The 18278-nt window shown below is 52.8% G+C and overlaps 1 protein-coding gene across 1 annotated transcript; it reads right to left on the bottom strand.

Moving 5' to 3' along the window:
* Positions 1-637: 637 nt before the first annotated feature.
* On the bottom strand, positions 638-7820 carry LOC117666956 (forkhead box protein H1-like). The gene is made up of 3 exons (XM_034420048.3): positions 7545-7820; positions 3028-3132; positions 638-1647 (listed from the first exon to the last, which is right to left on the bottom strand). Exons 1-3 carry the CDS (start codon positions 7818-7820, stop codon positions 688-690), a joined length of 1341 nt encoding a protein of 446 aa, XP_034275939.2. The 3' UTR covers positions 638-687.
* Between the last annotated feature and the right edge of the window lie 10458 nt (positions 7821-18278).

Consider the following 18278-nt stretch of genomic DNA (forward strand, 5'->3'; position numbering starts at 1 on the left):
TGTTTCCTTGAAGACGTTTCTCTTCTCATCGAAGAAGCTTCTTTGGTTCTCTGGGTACCATCAACTAGGGGAGGTCAGCTGGCCGGATCCTTGCCAACATCCTTTCCCCTGAGATCAGATTATCCCCCTCGCTGTTGGCTTTTTGTAAAGCCTGGAAAACTTGACTTGGTGCCCGAGCCTGGCCATGGGTGAAGACCAATCTCCTGGTAATGTGGATGATAGATTAAATCAGGGGTGCCCAACCTTGGCAACTTTTAAGTTCTGGTGGACTTCAACTCCCAGAATTCAGTCCTCAGAACTGAAGAAGCTTCTTGGATGAGAAGTGAAATGTTTTCAAGGAAAAAACCAAGAAACTCCAGTTGCCCTTTCAGAAAAAGCACTTTTGGGACAACCATGACCTGGATGGTGGAGAGTAGATGATAAGATGGTTCCTAATGGGGGATGGCTGGTCCAAAGGAGAGAGGGCTGCTGCTGGTCTCCTGAAGAGGTAGAGCAGGAACTTCTGGATGGCTTTCTCCTATGTAACTATTGGGTTGTCCTGGTTGAGTTGTTAATTATGTGACTGTTGGGTTGTCCTATAGAGTTCCTGGGACAAGAAAGGCTGAGAAGATGGGGCTGGTCATCACTGGCCAAAAAGCCTGCCTGCCATATCTGACCAGCCACCCACCCCCTTGCCAACGCCTGTCCTCAGGAGGGGTCGTAGTGGGTCAGGACTGAGCTCCGGGGGGAAGGGCTTGCCTGGGGAAAGGCCGGGTGGACGATGTCCATGGGATGGCTCATCCAGACATCAAAGACGGTCTTGTTGGGAGGCATGGCTTCCTCCAGGCCCAGGTCCACCCCGGAGGAGGAGACCGGGCTCAGGGAGGACCGGGGCATCAGCTCCCAGTAGGCTGGGTGTGGGAAAGGCATGGGGCTGTAAGGGGGGAAGGCTGGGTTGGGAGAGAAGGGGGAGAAGGACAGCGTGTGGTTTTGGGGTGCCACCACCACATTGGGAGCCACACATGGGGTGTAGGAAGTGGGGAGCTGCTCCCAGAATGGGGCGGCGGGGGGCGGAGTGCCCTCCCTGGAGTCGGAGTCGCTGGTCTCAGGAGCCGGCTGGATGATTCTGGGGCGCTTGGCCAAAATTGAGGTGCCAGCTCCCTTTTTGGGCTCCTCATTGGGGGACAAGGAGCTGAGGGAGGCAGGGCTGCTAGAGGATGAGAGGGATCGGAGCATGGGCAGAGGGCACGGGGCCCGCCAGGGGAGGACTGGGGCGCCCGAGGAGACCCGGAAGATGGGGACTGTGCCCCAGACTTCAGAGGCAGCTGTGGGGGTCTGCGATGGCCCACTCTTGGCCCTTGCTTTCCCCGAGAGACCCACACCCTGGAAATCATGGAGCAAGGCATCGATGCTGAAAGGGCTGCTCTGACGGCCCCCTTCACTGCTTGGAAACCCACTCCCCTCCGGGGCAGGCCCATTGAGGGGAGGCGGGGGGGCTTTGAAAGCCCAGCCATGGTAGACGAAGGGAGCCAGGTCGACTGTGAAGGTCCTCTCCTCTTGACGGGAGACGGCCGTGTTCTGCAGCTTCAGAGCTTCTGGCGGAATGAGGTCCACGTCAACGGTCCAGAAGTTTCCCTTGGCCTTGGGCTTGGCGGGGTCTTTCAATACCTACAAGAGATGAAGAGGGTGCAGGGGGGAGGGGATCTTCTGAAGGCCTGTCCCAGAAGGAGACATCCCAGACTTCCTTCCAAGTCCACGGTTGCGTGGCGGTTGATGGGTGGCCGAGATCTCCTGGCCACCATCCCCAACCTTACCTGTTGGGGAAGAAAATGTAAGGAGCCACTGGTGCCAGTGGGAATTAGAAAACCTAGGCTTAGTAGATGTGGGAGGAGGCCACCTGGCATTTCCCAGGTCCTCACCACTGAACTGGGGTCTGCTGTGAAGCTGGCTTGTTTATTTACATACAGACATGATGTAGTGAAGCTCAGTCAAAGGAGTCTGGAGGATGACACTTTGCGATGGCTTAAAACAGGTGCCTCCAACCTTGGCAACTTTTAAGACCTGTGGACTTCAACCCCCAGAATTCCCCTGCTGGCTGGGGAATTCTGGGAGTTGGAGTCCACAAGTCTCAAAGTTGCCAAAGCTGGACAACCCTGTCCTAAAAGCTATATCCGAAAGGGATTCTCCTGCCCATCAAGTGGAAAATGCCCCAACTGGGCATCAAGTTAAAAGTTTTAAGGGCTTTCCTGAAACAAGGAGTGAAGGGGCAACACAACTCTCTGGGAGAGAGCATCTTCCACTGGGGATGCTTTCTGTGCTTGGTTGTTTTGGTATAGATGTTTCAGGACCCAACTAAGTAACGTCATCAATGGTAGAAGGGAGGAGGAGGAGGAAGAATGTGGTGTCCTTGGTGCTCTTGGTAGTTTTCGTGCAGACATTTCATGACCCAACTAGGAAACGTCATCAGTGCTAGGAGGAGGAGGACTAATAGTAGTAGTAGTAATAATAATGTGGGGTCCTTGGTTCTCTCTGAGCTTGGTCGTTTTCCTGCAGATGTTTCATGGCCCAACTAGGGAACATCTTCCCTCCTAGAAGATGCAAACCCACTCCCTTCTAGCTCTGATGATGTTCCGTAGTTGGGTCATGAAACGCCTGCAAGAAAACAACCAAGTCATAGAATACCAAGGACCCCTCATTTCAACCCTGAGCGATGTTCTAGAGATGTTCTACTGAGATGTTGGGTTGGGTGGAGTCGATTCCTGTTCTTCCTCTTGACAACCCAGCTCGATCCCATCCTGTCCCTGCTCTCCATGCTCAGCCCCGTGGTTGATCCAGGGCCAAGGATCTCTTGGAGGGTCCGTAGCCCACCAGGAAGGGTCTCAAAGGCTGTGCAGGCCATCAAAAGTGGCCTCTTGCAAGAAAGCTGCTTGGTGGGCATCCAGAAGGCAAGAGCAGAGACGGGCCTGACTAGAAGGAGGGGTGGGTTTGGCCCAACACAGTAAATTCGGGGAAGGGGGAAAGACGGCAGCCCCGCCCGGGTCCTCTCACCTTCTGGAAGCAGTCGTTGGCCGAGAGATTGTGCCTGATGGAATCCTTCCAGCCCTGGTAGCCTTCTTTGAAGAAGGGGAAGAGGTTGCTGATCTCCTTGATGATCTGAAAGGCAGCGGGAGGGAGGAAAGGTGGGCTGCAGACTGGTCGGGGAGGGGGGCATCGGCCCACTGGGAGGAAGGAGAAGAGGGGGGGTCCCCTCTCATTGGGGTTGGGAGTTGAGCCAACTTTCCCCTGGTGGAGAAGCTACGTTTCATACCAGCTAACAGGACTTTTGCCCAAAAAGAGCATTTTGTGTTATTTATTTATTTTCAAACAAGAATATTTGTTTATTTATTTATTTAATATCTCGCCTTTGTTATTTTAATACATTGCTTAAGGCAGTGAATGTATTTAATCATCCTTCTTCCTTCTACATTCTCCACAACAACCCTGTGAGGTAGAGTGGGCTGAGGTAGAGAGGTAGAGAGAGAGAGACAGAAGGATTGGCCCCAAAACACCCAGGCGGCTTCCATGGCTGAGGCAAAACTAGAACTCATCATCTGCTGCTTTCAAGCCTGGTGCCTTCATCACTAGACCAAATGGCTTTCATGGTTAAGATGGGACTAGAACTCCCAGTCTCCTGGTGATTGGCCCAAAGTCACCCAGCCAGCTTTCTTTTTTTCTTTTTTTTTAAATACTTTATTGATTTTTTCCAAAATATAAAAATAGTATACCACCCAGCCAGCTTTCATGCCTAAAACGGGACTAGAATTCCCAGTCTCCTGCTGATTGGCCCAAAGTCACCCAGATAGTTTTCATGCCTAAGGCGGGACTTGAACTCACTGTCCCTTGTTTTCTAACTCGAACCCTCCTGAACTTTAATAATGGCCTGTAAGACATTTGCTGTTCCGTCTTTTATGCTTCTGGCGGGACTAGAACTCCCAGTCTCCTGGTTTCTAGCCTGATGCCTCAACCTCTAAAGCAAGCTGGCTTTTCAATTCTCTCACCTGCAAACATTGGACTCTTTTGAGCCTGGAAGGCTAAAATTGGTTGGGAAGGAAGCTATGGTTAAGTTATGGCTTAGCTGTGGTTTGTTGAAGAAGTGACAATGTCTTATTTCCACAACAGAGCAAGCAATAAATCAGGGTTTCTTTCAGATTTCCATCTAAAGCTGGGGTCCCCAACCCCCGGTCTGTGGCTTGGCCCATTGGGGGACCCTCTGCTCCCCCCCCCATGCCACCACCATTGGATAATAAGTCTTCCTGGAGGCAGAAAGGTTCAAGGACAGGTGAGCATGAGGATGCATTGATTGGTTTGTTTGTTTTCTTGTTTGTGTAATTGGGGATTTGTTTATCTATCTAATCTGTCTCTCTCTCTGTCTGTCTGTCTCCTTATCCTATCCATCCATCCATCCACCCACCTATCTATCCATCCATGTATCCATCCATCCATCCATCCATCCATCCATCCATCCATCCATCCATCTATCTATCTGTCTGTCTCTCTGTCTCTGTCTGTCTGTCTATCTATCTATCCTGTCCATCCATCCATCTATCTATCTATCTTCTATCTATCTATTTCAGTGGTGCCCAGAATTGTTCGTTTGCGAGATGGGCCCCCCATAAATTTAATTTAAAAAAATTTAAAAAAGAAAGAAAGGTGGTCAGATGTCCTTGAAGTTGGGATTATTTTTTATTGGGGTGAGGGGAGGGAGAGGATCAGGGAATGGGGTGCGGGCTGCAAAAATCCCTTCTCCCTCCCCCTGCATTTGGGATCCTGGCTGGATCATCAAAGGAGCCTTCACTTAGCACCTTCTAGAGACCCTCCTTGGCTCTTCTGCATTTCAGGAGGGGGGGGGGAAGCTGAGATTGAATTGGTTGGCAGGCCAAATCTGCTCCCCCCCATGCCCCATCTAAGCCAGCTCAGTTGACGCTTAGGCCATCTCTCTCTCCCCCCCTCTCTATATCTGCCTATCTATCTATCTATCTATCTATCTATCGGCTGTCCTTCTCACCGCAGGGTAACTGGGTGGCTTACAATATTAAAATCTTAGATTTTTTTTCTGGCAAAGAAGCCGAAGGATGCTGGGAAGTGGTGAAAGGGACCCCAGCCGTCTCCCCATTCCCCCCCCCAAGATGGCTCTAAGTCTAAGCCCCCAACTGGCCTGACCCACCTGGGAAGGATCTACACCCCCCCCATCCCACCCCAAGATCAGAGGCAGCTCAGGTGTGAATGGTTGGGAGGGAGAAGCTGGCAGCTCCTATCAGACTGGCCTGCAGCCCCCTCCCTTTCTGCTCCTTTCAGCAAGGCTCACAGCGGGAGGGCAGGTGACACCTTGGGAGCTTCAGGGCTTCTCCAATATGCAAACTTAGCATTTGTTCCTCATTGCCAAGCAAGCTGCCTCTGCTTCCCCCACCATCCCCCCAGGCATTGGGGTCTTTCAGCATATGCAAAATCCCTTTAAATACACTTAGCCCCTGCCTCCCCCCCCCCAACAACTGTCTGCATTCTTCCTTTTCTTCTCTGCTTCTGAGAAAGTGCATGAGGACCTGGGAAGTCTTCACAATACCCAAGTCAAGGTAAGTTCCAGACTTTGGAAAGACCTGAATCATTTCCAACCCCTTGACAGATGGAAATGGTTTTGCCAGGGTTTTCTTTTCTTTTCTTTTTTTGCCTTTAACCCAAAGGTACTTTTCAAAAGAGTGCAAAGAAGAGCAACTAAGACAATTAAAAACATAGGAAGACCGGTTGCAGGAACTGGGCATGGGCAGTCTAGAGAAAAGAAGGAGTAAGGGGGAACATAATAACAGTGCTCCAGTATTTGAGGGGCTGCCACGGAAGAAGAAGGGGTCAACTTATTCTCCAAAGCCCCTGAGGACAGGACAAGAAGCAACGGATGGAAACTCATCAAGGAGAGAAGCAACCTGGAACTCAGGAGAGACTTCCTAACAGGGAGAACAATTAACCAGTGGAACAACTTGCCACCAGAAGCTCTGGGTGTTTCATCACTGGAGGTCTTTAAGAAGAGACTGGACAGCCATTTGTCTGAAATGTTATAGGGTCTCCTGCCTGAGCAGGGGGTTGGACTAGAAGACCTCAAAGGTCCCTTCCACCGCTTATTCTGTTCTTTTAAAAGGCAACTGGACTTCCCATCCAAGAAAGCTGAAACTTTTCCAAGGAAAAAAGTTAGACAGTCCAGTTGCCTCTGGGACAACCCTGACCTTGAGGATGGAGGATGGAGAACAAGAGACATTCAGCCTCTTGTTAACATTTGAAGGCTGGCAAAGGGGTTCTCAGACGCCTCGTGATTAACATCCCAGGACTAAGAAGTGCTTAACAAAGAGATCAGCTGGGATCAGCCGGGCGTTGCCACCTATAATAAATCTTTCAGCTGGTTAGATCCCTCCAGACCCAGGGAGCTGTGTGTTACCTGCCTACGTATTCAAATCAGACCGGCAGGAATGCCTCTTTAAAATGTCCCGTTCTCCCATTCTTTCTGTGTGCCACAATAGACCACTGGCCCAGAGCAGCTGAGATCAGGAGGCAAAAATAGGAGCCCCATTTCAAAATTTCCTGGGTTTGCAGTGGCCCCAAGAGTCTGTGTAGCTCCTGGCTATCTTTTCTCAGGCACCCTGAGCCCTGATCACCCCTTGGTCTTCTTTCCTTCCAACCTGAACCTACCATCTTTGATGTCCTGCCTTACTTGGTCTGTTGGGTGGGCGTTTGGGAGTGTTGTGTGTGTGTGGGTGAGAGAGAGAGAGACAGAGACACACATTGAGGCTCTTCCTAGCTCAATTCGTGTCTTTATTTGCAAATTTTAGGATCATGCATATCTCTGTTGGATGGCTGGCCTCCCCCCCCCAATTGCAAAGAGAAGACCAGCAAACTGGTTCTCTGGGGAGGGGGCTTTGGGACAGAATGCAATGCCACTGGGCAGAGAAGCTCTGGGGAGGGAGGGGGGGTATCCCAGAGGGTCTCTCTGCCTCCAAGCCAAGAGGTCTATTGGGGAAGGGGGGGGCTGGAATAAAATTCTTGGGACAGAGCCCCCCCCCAGCAGATTCAGAAATCACTCCCCCGCCCCCCCAGACAACCTTGGCTTTTGGTGCCTTCCTGCTGAAGAGGAGAAGCTGGTGGGAGAGGCTTGGATAATGCTTAGATAAGAACTGGGGATTAGATCTAGATAATGGATTAAGTGAGGATTAGCTGCAGATAATCTCCCTCTGCCCATCCAGATAAGAAGAGGGGGGGGGGTCTCCTCCCTTCCTGGGTTATTTGGGGTGGGGAGGCAGGGCAGGCACATTATCTGCTTCTCCCCTCCCCAGAGAAGCTGCCCAGCCCTGTTTGACCTGGGCGTCCCTCAAATGGGCATCCCTGCTCCTCCTCCAGCTTCTCTTTGCCAGCTCCCCCCCTCCCCACTTTGACGAGGGGGCACCCAGAACCCCACCAGAGGGGCAGGATGGACTCTCCAGGCATTGAGTCCCCCCCCTCTCCAAAGCCCCAGCCCCACAACCGGCCTCCTGGTCCTTTTGCCTTACCTGGGACAAGGTGAGCTTCCGTTCTGGGGATGCCTGGATGACCAAGGCAATCATAGCCAAATAGGTGTAGGGGGGCTTGGGGTGCCGGTGGTATTTTTTCTTCTTCTTCCACCCTCTCCTGCCTGAGGGGCCCTCGCCTGGCCCCTCGTCCCCTCCCTCTGCTGCCTCCAGCCCCTCCTCATCTAGGGGAGGAATCGGGGCCACAGCCGGGAGGTGGCTCCTGAGATCCAGACTGCCCTCCCCGGGCCCAGAGGGAAAGGAGGTCCAAGTGGCCATGGCCGGGGAGGGGGCCCAGCAGCCGGGCTCTGAGGCTCTGAATCTCTGCTGCTGCTACTGGTGTTGCTGGGATCCTGGGGAGGGGGGGGAAGGGAAGGGTGGAGGGCTGGGCATCCAGGCCTTCCTCATGTGGATGATGGACTCCCCCCCAGACCCCCTGGGGTGGCAGGGAGGAGGGGCCAGGGCTGGAGGGGCGGGCTGGGGGGAGTGGGGAAAGGGCCACTTAGGGGTGGGCTCAGCTCTCCTCCTCCAATGGCCTCCTTGCCATTTCCCCCTCTCTGGAAGGGCTCAGCATGGGCTCCCAGGACAAGGGGCTGCCTGGCTGGGATGGGGGTCCTTGGGCTGACCTTGGACCCCTCACTCTTCTGGGCAAGGAGGCTGAAAAAGCTGCGTCTCAGGAGGCCGGTCGCTTGCGGCTGCAGCTTGGCCACTCCCAGCCATGAGGATGAGGATGAGGATGATGATAGGATGAAGATAATGATATGTTGATGATACGATGAAGATTGATGATGAAGATGAAGAGATGAAGATGATGAAGATAACACACTTACGACCGTTGCAGAATCCCCCACGGTGGCAGGGGATCAATATTCGGACGCTTGACACCTGGTTCATATTTACGACGGCTGCAGTTGTCCTGGGGTCACATGTTCCTCTTTTGCGATCTTTGTTCTGACCAACAAAGTCAATGCGGAAGCCAGGTTCATTTAACGACGGTGGCAAGAAAGTTTGTAACATGGGACAAAACCCACAACTGCCGTCTTTGTGTAGAAGCAGAGGCTTTGGGCTCCATTGTAGTCGTAAGTTGAGGACTACCCGTAGCCCTTGTTTACGGCTTCGCACAAGGTTTTGTAAAGTAGATGTAAATCAGTGTTTCTCAACCTTGGAAGCTTGAAGATGGGTGGACTTCAACTCCCAGAATCCCCCAGCCAGCACTGCTGGCTGGGGGATTCTGGGAATTGAAGTCCACCCATCTTCAAGCTTCCAAGGTTGAGAAACACTGATGTAGGTGAACTTTGACTTATGACCAGTGCTGAGTCCAAAATTGATGTTGCTGACGGAGTTAAGAGAGTTATGCCCCGTTTTACAACCTTTCTTGCCACAGTTGTTAAGCGAGTCACATTGGTTCTTGAGTGATTCTGGCTTCCCCATGGACACTGCTTGTCAGACGGTCACAAAAAGGGGATCACGTGACCCAGAGGTGGATTTCAGCAGGTTCTGACCGGTTCTGCAGAACCCGTAGCGGAAATTTTGAGTAGTTCGGAGAAGCGGCAAATACCACCTCTGGCTGGCCCCAGGAGTGGGGAGGGAATGGGGATTTTGCAGTATCCTTCTCCCAGGAGTGGGGAGGGAATGGAGATTTTGCAGTATCCTTCCCCTGGAGTGGGGAGGGAATGGGGATTTTGCAGTATCCTTCCCCTGGAGTGGGGAGGGAATGGGGATTTTGCAGTATCTCCTCTGGAATGGGGAAGGAATGGAGATTTTGCAGTATCCTTCCCCTGGAGTGGGGAGGGAATGGGGATTTTGGAGTATCCTTCCCCACCACGCCCACCAAGCCACGCCCACAGATTTTTTGAAACCCACCACTGACGTGACCCCAGAACACTGCAATTGTCATAAATACGAATCAGTTGCCAGCTGTCTGAATGTTGATCATGTGACCACGGGGATGCTACAACAGTCATAAGTGTGAAAACTGGTCATAAATCATTTTTTTCAGTGCCATTGTAACTTTGAACAGTCACTACATGAACCATTATAAGTAGAGGACTACCTGTAAAAGGGTTTTGGTGAAAACTGGAAGTTACTACTGGTTTTCTGCAAAAGTGCGCCATGGGGAACAAGGGGTTCTGCGGTGTTCGTTTTATGACTGAGGTGCTCTCTTAATGACCGGTGCAAAAAAGGGTCATAAAATCAACCCACATCACGGCAGACGATTGCAACGGGCAGTCCCCGATGGTTGTAAGTCAGCGGTCTCCAGCCTTTCCGGCTTTCCGGACTGGCTGGAGGGTGGGGTTGGGGGGTGAGGGGATGGTTCTGCACGCACAAACAGCCACCGCTCACAAAAATGGAGTTGTGCACTTGTGCTCCCCCACCCGCTGTGTGTGCCAGTGGAGCCGTGCCCGTGCTTGCCCGCCGCTTCTGCGGTCCGGTTCTTGTGATATGTCGAGGACTCTGCTCCCCTTCCTGCAACCAGAGATGACCCTGTGCGGTTTCTGGAAGGATCAGGAAACATCAATAAAGGAGAATATTAGTAGCTCAGGGATGAAATGAGGGGTCCCTGGGGGCTCTCTGAGCTTGGCGGCTTTCTTGCAGGCGTTTCACGACCCAACAAGGGAACATCATCAGTACTTGAGTGTGCAGTTTGCAAGGGGGGAGGGAGGAGGAGGAAGGGGACGACAACTATGGGGTTCTTGGTGCTTGGCTGTTTTCTTGCAGACATTTCACGACCCATCTAGGTTACATCATCAGTGGCAGAAGGGAGTGGGGTTTCAGGAAAGGAGGAAGAGGAGGAGGAGAACTGTGGGGTCCTTGTTGCTGATCCAGCTAGGTGACATCATCAGTGCTGGAAGGGTTTCAGGAGAGGAGGACTGTGGGGCCCTTGGCACTCTCTGAGCGTGCTTGTTTTCTTGGAGACATTTCATGACCCCCCTAGGTAACGTCATCTGTGCTACTAAGGAGTGGGATTTGCTGAGAGCAATTCATCTTTGGAATTAGTTACCACAGTCTGGATCATAACCAAGATTTATTCTTCAGACTACCCTGAAGCCCATTATTTTTTCCTTGAGAAGATCCATTTTGCAGAGCTCAGCCAGGGCCTTCCTGCCCACCCAGGCATCCCCCCCTCCCCCCCGCCACCCCCTTCCTCTCAGAAGCAGACCTGTGCGGAGGGGAGCTTCTGCTTCCAGCCCAGGGCCCCAGGTGCCAGCTGCCGCCCCTTGTCCCACGGATCTCCGCAGCCACTGGCTGTCCCCAGTGCAGGCCAGCACCGGCCCCTCTGGGGGTCTGTGCCCCCCGTTTGTCAACGCCCCGTGGCGTACTGTGACAGCAACCCAACTTGGCCATCAGAGTTGGGAGGGGGCCCGGGGACAATGCTCGATGCCATCCTGCTGGCCCCTCTGCCCCTTGCAAAAGACCAGCCCGTCCTGCCCTGTCGGGGGGCAGCTTCCTGCTGGTGTCGAGGCAAAGACTCTCCGGTGGCTCCCTTCGCCCCGGCACTAGCTCCGTCTTCGCAGCCTGTCCAGAAAACTGGGTTGCTTTCCCACCGTCTCCCCTTCCTTCCTGCGCCGGACACGCTCCTCCTGCTTCTTCTCCGGCGAGGCTTGTGCTTTTGCGGGGCCACTGCCCGGGGGCCCCCGCTTGGGCTCCCCGTGACTCGTGGACGCCCGGCGCTTCCTCTCCGGGTCCTGCTGCAGAGCGGCCTGGAGCGCCTTCTCCCTCTCGGCGATCTTGGCTTCCCGCAGGGACCGTCGCTCAAAGGCCTCCACGATGCGGGGCACCCGGTTCTCTGCCTGCAGCCGGGCGGCCACTTGCTCCGCGGACAGGTCCGGCCCTTCCTTGCCGGACAGCAGCTGGACGCGGGGCTGCTGCCGTTCGCAGAAGGGGCAGGAGCAGGTGGCTGGGGAGGTGCTGGTGTCGTCACAGGGCAGGAGGCGTACGGCCGGCTGCAGGGGGGAGAGGAAAGGAGGAGAGGTTGCAGGATGCTGCCCCGGGGGTTTGTAAATCCTGGGGGAGAAGTGGGGGGCCCTTTGGGGAGGGGCTTTGCGATGCCCTCGCTCCCCTGAGGATGGTATCTCGGAGTGTCTCTTAATTTGGGGTCAGAAATTCTCTCTTGGCACCTGAACCCGACTCCCGATCCCTCCATGGGGGTGCCAACCTGGCTTTCTTGGCAGCCAATTCTTTCCGACACTCCAGGGGAATCTCGTACAGGCAGTCCTCGACTTACGACCACAATAGAACTGAAAATTTTATGTTGGTAAGCGAGACCGTCATTAAGTGAGCTTTGCCCCATCTTATGACCTTCCTTGCCTCAGTCGATAAATTAGTCACATGGTTGTTAAGTGACTCTGGCATCCCCACGGACTTCACTTGTCAGAAAGTCGCCAAAGGGGATCGCCTGACCCCAGGATGCTGCAACCGTCATAAGTATGAGTCAGTTGCCAAGCGTCCAAATTTGGATCACGTGACCATGGGGATGCCGCAATGGTCGTAAGTCATAAGGCACTTTTAACAGTGCTGTTGTAACTTTGAGCGGTCACTAAATGGGCCATTTTAAGTCAAGGACCACCTTACGCCCCTTTACCCCTCCCCCTCTGGAGTCTCTTCCACGCTAAACACATGCTCCACCCCCGACCCCCCCTTGTTTTCTCTGAAGGGACGGATACCCTCACCGGATGCTTGGGACTTTCTTCATGGCGGCTTTTCCTCGGGGGTCTGGCCTCAGCAGGGACCCCCCGACTCTGGTGGTCTCCAGTGGCCTCCGGGGCCCGGGCCTCTCCTTGCCTCTGTGCTGGGCAGCCATAGACAGGCCGTTGCCCCCGAGATCCCGGTCCTGCCCGTTTGGGGGTTCTGTGCTTCTCGTGCCAGCGATGGGGGGCCGAGTGGCTATCCAGGGGGGTTTCCTCCAGCCACCGCTGCACCTTGGCGATTCGGTCGGGGACCTGTGGCTGGCCAGGCGGCCGCACCCCATTCTTGTGTGGGGAAAGGCTGGTGCTGCCCCCCTCCTCCTCCTGCAGCGGGGCCCAGGTGCCCCCTTTGCCCACCGGCTTGTCCTGATTAAAAGCCTGGCATGCTTGGCAGCGCTGGATGTGGCTGATGCGGCACTGGGGCAGGATCCTGGCCGAGCTGCTGGCGCTCGTGGAGAGCCGGCTGCCCTCCTGCTGACGGGAGAGACCGTCCGAAGCCTGGCCTTTGCCCACCGCCCTGTGCCCGGGGCATCTTAGCCAGCGTTTGCAACCAGGGCCATAATTGTCACGAGAACTATCGGCCTGCTCCATCGCCAGGTTCCCGTGGGCTGCCCGCCGGGGATTCTGCCCGCCAGCTCCTTGCTGGTGGCTGGCAGGTCCATTCTGGGCAGCCCTCCAGGCCGGGTTGGAACTGGGGGGCTCTTCCTGGGCACCATCCGTGTCCGAGAGGTGGGCGGTATCGCTAGCCCAAGCTTTGAGCTTTTCCGAGAAGAAGCTGTCCAGCTTTTCTGCAGCGTTGTGGTGGAAGAGGGACGACCGCTCGATGCCCAGGCTGGGCGAGGAACGCACGTGAGGACAACGGGGCGGTTGATGGCCTCCTGCCACCTTCTCCTCCTTCCCGCCCGGATCTCGGTAAACCAGGCGGTGGCTGCGGGGATCAGCACCGTCCTTGGTGCCACCTGGGCTTGAGTTCCCAAAGCTGAGGTCTCGGATGGATCTGGAGAGATCTAAAAGCAAGTCAAGGAGAGACCGAATGTCATTGCGCGACCTTCTTTGCGTCAGGTGGCCATTGACGCTCAGGGCTCCCCAGATGTGTGGGGCTGCTGTTCCAGCTGGGAATGATGGCCTTCAAAGGGGCCAGTTTGGCTAAGGGCCATCAAGGGCTCTTCCTGGAACTTCCTGCTGTGATTATCCTCCTTTATTTATCAAGAAAATTTGTATGGCCGCCCAACTCATTCACGATGACCCTTGGCAGAAGGAGAACTCCCAATGTAAAACCCATTAACCCCCCAGCACCCCCCCACCTCTGGCAACACAGCCAAAGCAATCACTTTCTGGGCTCCAGATCACCCTTGGGGTCTCCAACGCACTGCTCAAGTCATGTCATCAGGACTGCTTGGAAGAGCATCATCTAGCACTGCTAGCACTGGTGATGTTACCTAGTTGGGTAATGAAAGGTCTGCAAGAAAACAACCCAGCTCAGAGAGCGCCAAGAGCCCCACAATCTTATCTCTGCAGGGATGATGTTCCACAGGGAAGGAGCCACCATGGAGAAGGCCCTTCTTCTGGATCTCAAGAGAATAGATGGACTTCCCTCAGAGATGGAGCCACCTCCCTGCTCTGGTGAGTTGGGTAGTTCTAAGTGGAATTTACATGCTTAGGAGAGTTAATTCCCACAACGGAATTCAGCACTTCAACCTGCATTTACTCTAGTGCTGACACAGTAGTTGCTTCTGATTTCACCTCAACTCCTGTGGACTTACAAGGAGAAGCCTCCAAGGTCTCTTCTGGGATGTTGGTTGGACATTCCTAGACGGTCAGCCCTGGTGGTGCCAAGCTATTCCTCATTCCGATACATCTGTTTAGATCCCTTCATCTGCCAGGGTCAGCTAAACTCCACCCCCCACCCCCTCTGATTATGGAATAAACCATCATGGAAACCCTAACGTGACATGTGAACTCATCACAGTACATATCACACACACACACACACACACACACGTATATATATATATTAATTTGATTTATATGCCGCCCTTCTCCAGAGACTCAGGGTGGCTTACAATGTGTTAAGCAATAGCCTTCATCCTTTTGTATATTTATACAAAGTCAGCTTATTGCCCCCACAAACTGGGTCCTCAATTTACCTACCTTAGAAAGGATGGAAGGCTGAGTCAACCTTGAGCCTTGGCGAGATTCGAACCTGCAGTAATTGCAGGCAGCTGGTCTTAATAACCAGCTTAATAACAGGGTGCCTTAGACCACTGTACTACCAAGGCTACCAATCTTTGCAGACAGCTGGTGTTAAATTGCAGTGCCTTGTCTGCAGAGCTATCCAGGCTCTTGCTGTTGTGATTGGCTGAGTTTGCACGTTGCTCTGAGACGCAAACGGGGTCCCTGGCACGAAGGCCTTAGCTTTCAAACTCAGCCCAACTTTAAAATGGGTGGACTTCAACTCCCATAATTCTGGGCTAAGGAAAGGCAATCAAAGCAGAGTGTGGTTTAGGGCTAGGTGTGAACCCACTGACTGACTACTGGTAGTTTGGGCATTTGTGAGTTGTCCTTCAGGGCAGCAAGTCAAGCAATAAATCACACACTGGGACAAAAATAGCCGTGATAGGTAATTCTTAACTTCTGGCCATCATAGGGGCCACAATTTCCATGGCTAAACAAGGCCCTTGTTAAAAGAGTTTTTTGTTTGCCACTATTGTTAAGCAAATCACTGCAGATAAAAGATGACTTATCTGGAGGAGGAAATAACCTGGTTAATGTGACAAGTTCCCTCCTTAGTTTGCAGGGAGGGAATGGGAGAAACCCATCCAGATTTGTTAGTCCTGACCTTCATGACTTCGGAATCCTACCTCGAAGGGCTGGCGTGCTTGCTTGGCTTCTGAGCCCAGCCTGGGAGGGGCAGCTGCTGTGACTTATATCAACATCCCCAAATAAAGGCCAATGGATGCCTGAAAACAAGGGGCGTCTGGTAAGGGTATCCCCGCCTACCAGAAATGATGGATGAGGTCGAAATCTCGCGCTCCCTCCACGGCCTGCTGGCCTCATGGGTGAAGTCCGGGTCCGTCTCCCACTCCTCCTCCTCCTCAGCCCTATAGGGAAGATGCCCATTTCGGGGGGCTCCCACCCGGTCTCGCCTGCTCCTGAACGGGCCAGGGGACTGAGGGCCCCTGGGATGCCCCGAGTGGGCCATGTGGCACGGCCAGGAAGCCCCAGCACCCGCAAAGAGCTCCAGGGTGGGGGGGACCCGTCCGCTGCCCTCCTCCCAGCCTGCCACTGAGCACTATGATGTCACCGCCGTGTCACGCTGGGTTCTCTTCTTCCACATGACAGCCTGGCATTCTTTGGGGCAGCGGTGCCCAAGCCGATGCCCCCTCAGTTTGCTGGGCTACCAGGCGCAGACTCTCTACCTGGCTGGGGACGGTTGGAGAAGTCATCCAATCCGTCTGGTGGGTGCCAATTTGAGGGGAGCAGGTGCCCCCCCCCAGATTTTTGCACAGTCAGTCTGTATGTTCCTGTCTTTTGGGGAGAGGGAAAACTGGGTTGCCCCTTTCCTTGTGCGTGGTGCATTCACACAACCAAACCTGGTTGATTTCAACATCAGAAGACCTGGGACAATGCCTGGCTTGCTTCTCCTCACTTCTCTAAGCAGCCCCTGCTTTGTCTATGGAGGTTCTCAGCCATCCGGGTCACGGCTGCCCCAAAGGTGCTTTTTTTCAAGAGGCAACTTCCGCTCTGAAGAAGCTGAAGAAGCTTCCGGGATAAGAAGCGAAACATCTTCAAAGAAAAACCAAGAAGTCCAGTTGCCTCTTGAGAAGAAAGCCCCTTTGGGACAACCTGTGCTTCCTCTCTGCAAAACTCCAACAGGGAAACTAATTTGACGGTTGTGCAAAAGGCCTGTCCCAAAGCAGGTGTGAGTATATGGGGGTGTTGGCTTGTGTGTCTGCATTTGTAGAGAACATGGACTCAGGAGAGAGAATTGCAGTCCGTGTCACCTTCATGGAGATGGAGGGAGGCCTGATGTAGCCGATGAGATGATGGTAGAGTTGATGTAGCTATCCATCCTCCCTGCCACAGCTTGCCTGGAGTGACCAGCTGGTGAGCAATGATGGAGCCTCTTTTGTCTAGCCTTTGGTTCCTTGGTGGCCCTTACAGGATAACAGAGTTGGAAGGGACCTTGGAGGTCTTCTAGTCCAACCCCCTGCTCCAGCAGGAAACACTATAGCATTTCAGACAAATGGCTGTCCAGTGTCTTCTTGGAAACCTCCAATGATGGAGCACCCATAACTTCTGGAGACAAGTTCTTCCGCTGTTTAATTCTTCTCACTGTCAGGAAATTTCTCCTTAGTTCTAGGTTGCTTCTCTCCTCGATCTCCATCCTTCTTTCTTCGTAGAGCACAGCCCCATCCAAGCCTTCCTTCTCCAGCCTCGGTCCCCGGAGGCCCTCAGAAAGCTCACAAGGAGCTCCTACAGATGGTGAGCACCCCGTGTGGATGGATGCGCTGCCTTCGCCCTGGGAAGCCCCCTTTCGCCCTTGAGGTAATTACCGACTTTTTGCTGGAGGGCTGCGGAACAAAAATCACGTTTTCATGGGAAGATATGTCATGGATAATCTTTTGAAAGGGGATCCGGATCCAAATATCATTGCCCAGCATGGTTAAGTAATGGCCCCTAACCTGAAATATCTGTATTATTGTAGGAGTTGCATTTTAAGGTTCGGGTACAATTTGCGATGCTGGTGATTAAACAGCTATAAAGGAGAATATTTGTAGCTCAGGGTTGAAATCAGGGGTCCTCGGTGCTCTCTGAGCTGGGTGGTTTTCTGGCAGATGTTTCATTACCCAACTAGGTAGCATCATGAGTGCTAGAAGGGAGTGGTTTTTGCATCTTCTAGCACTGAATATGTTACTTAGTTGGGTAATGAAATGTCTGCAAGCAAACGACCAAGCTCAGAGAGCATCAAGGACCCCAGAGTTCTCCTCTTCCCACTCTTCCTCTTCCCTTTCAGCACTGATGATGTTACCTAGTTGGGTGATGAAACGTTTGCAAGAAAACCCCCAAGCTCAGAGAGCATCAATAAAAGAAAAGACTACCTGAGGACCTGCTTACTTTCATTACCTTCTGCTCTGTGGGGAAACTGTCTGTGTGTCGTGCAGGGGGGTCTCTAGGACCTCACCCTCGGAGATTTGAGGGGTGCAAAGTCCTGCTGATGTTCAGTAAGTCAGGAGGTTGAGAGATTCTAGGTTTCCAGGTGGTCTTCTCTTTCCTATGCTTTGTCCTACAACACCTTTCTTTGAGTGAAAGTAGTCCTCGACTTACGGCCACAACTGAAGACAAAATTTCTGTTGCTAAGCGAGACATTTGTCAAGTGAGTTTTGCCCCATATTTCTTGCCAGACTTGTTAAATGAATCACTGCAGTTCTTAAGTTAGTCACCCGGTCGTTAAGTGAACCTGGCTTCCCCATGGACTTTGCTTGCCAGGAGGTCACCAAAAGGGGATCACGTGACCCCCGGGAGAATGCGACTGTCATAAATATGAATCAGTTGCTAAGCCTCTGAATTTTGATCACGTGAGCCAAGGGATGCTGCAACGGTTGTAAGTATGAAAAACAGTCAGAAATCAGTTTTTTCAGTGCTGTTGTAACTTTAAAAGGTCGCTAACTGAATTGTTGTAAGTCGAGGTCTACCTGTAATTGCTGTTTTTATTTATTTTTTTACTTTGTCTGTCACCAGAGTGGCAATTGTGGGTTAGGGGGCTACATCAATCAATATAATAAATAAGCTAATAAATCTTCAAGAAATATTAGGCCGGTGGTTTTAAAGGCCCCTTTTCCTTCTTGGAGGAGCTATTTCAGAGTGGCACAGAATAAACAATCAACTCCATGCTTTTCAGCTTTTCTTTGGACAATCTGGTGTGGGCTGTAGCTTTGCATAAATAGGTGAGTCATTCATGGACTCATTAAGAATGGAGGGATCAACCTAGGTAATCCTGAAGATTCCTGGAAACATATCTTAAGATATGTTTCAGCACATCTGGTGGAAG

Source organism: Pantherophis guttatus, chromosome 3, assembly GCF_059756535.1.
Source record: "Pantherophis guttatus breed Tessera chromosome 3, ASM5975653v1, whole genome shotgun sequence".
In the NCBI taxonomy this organism is placed as follows: Eukaryota; Metazoa; Chordata; class Lepidosauria; order Squamata; family Colubridae; genus Pantherophis; species Pantherophis guttatus.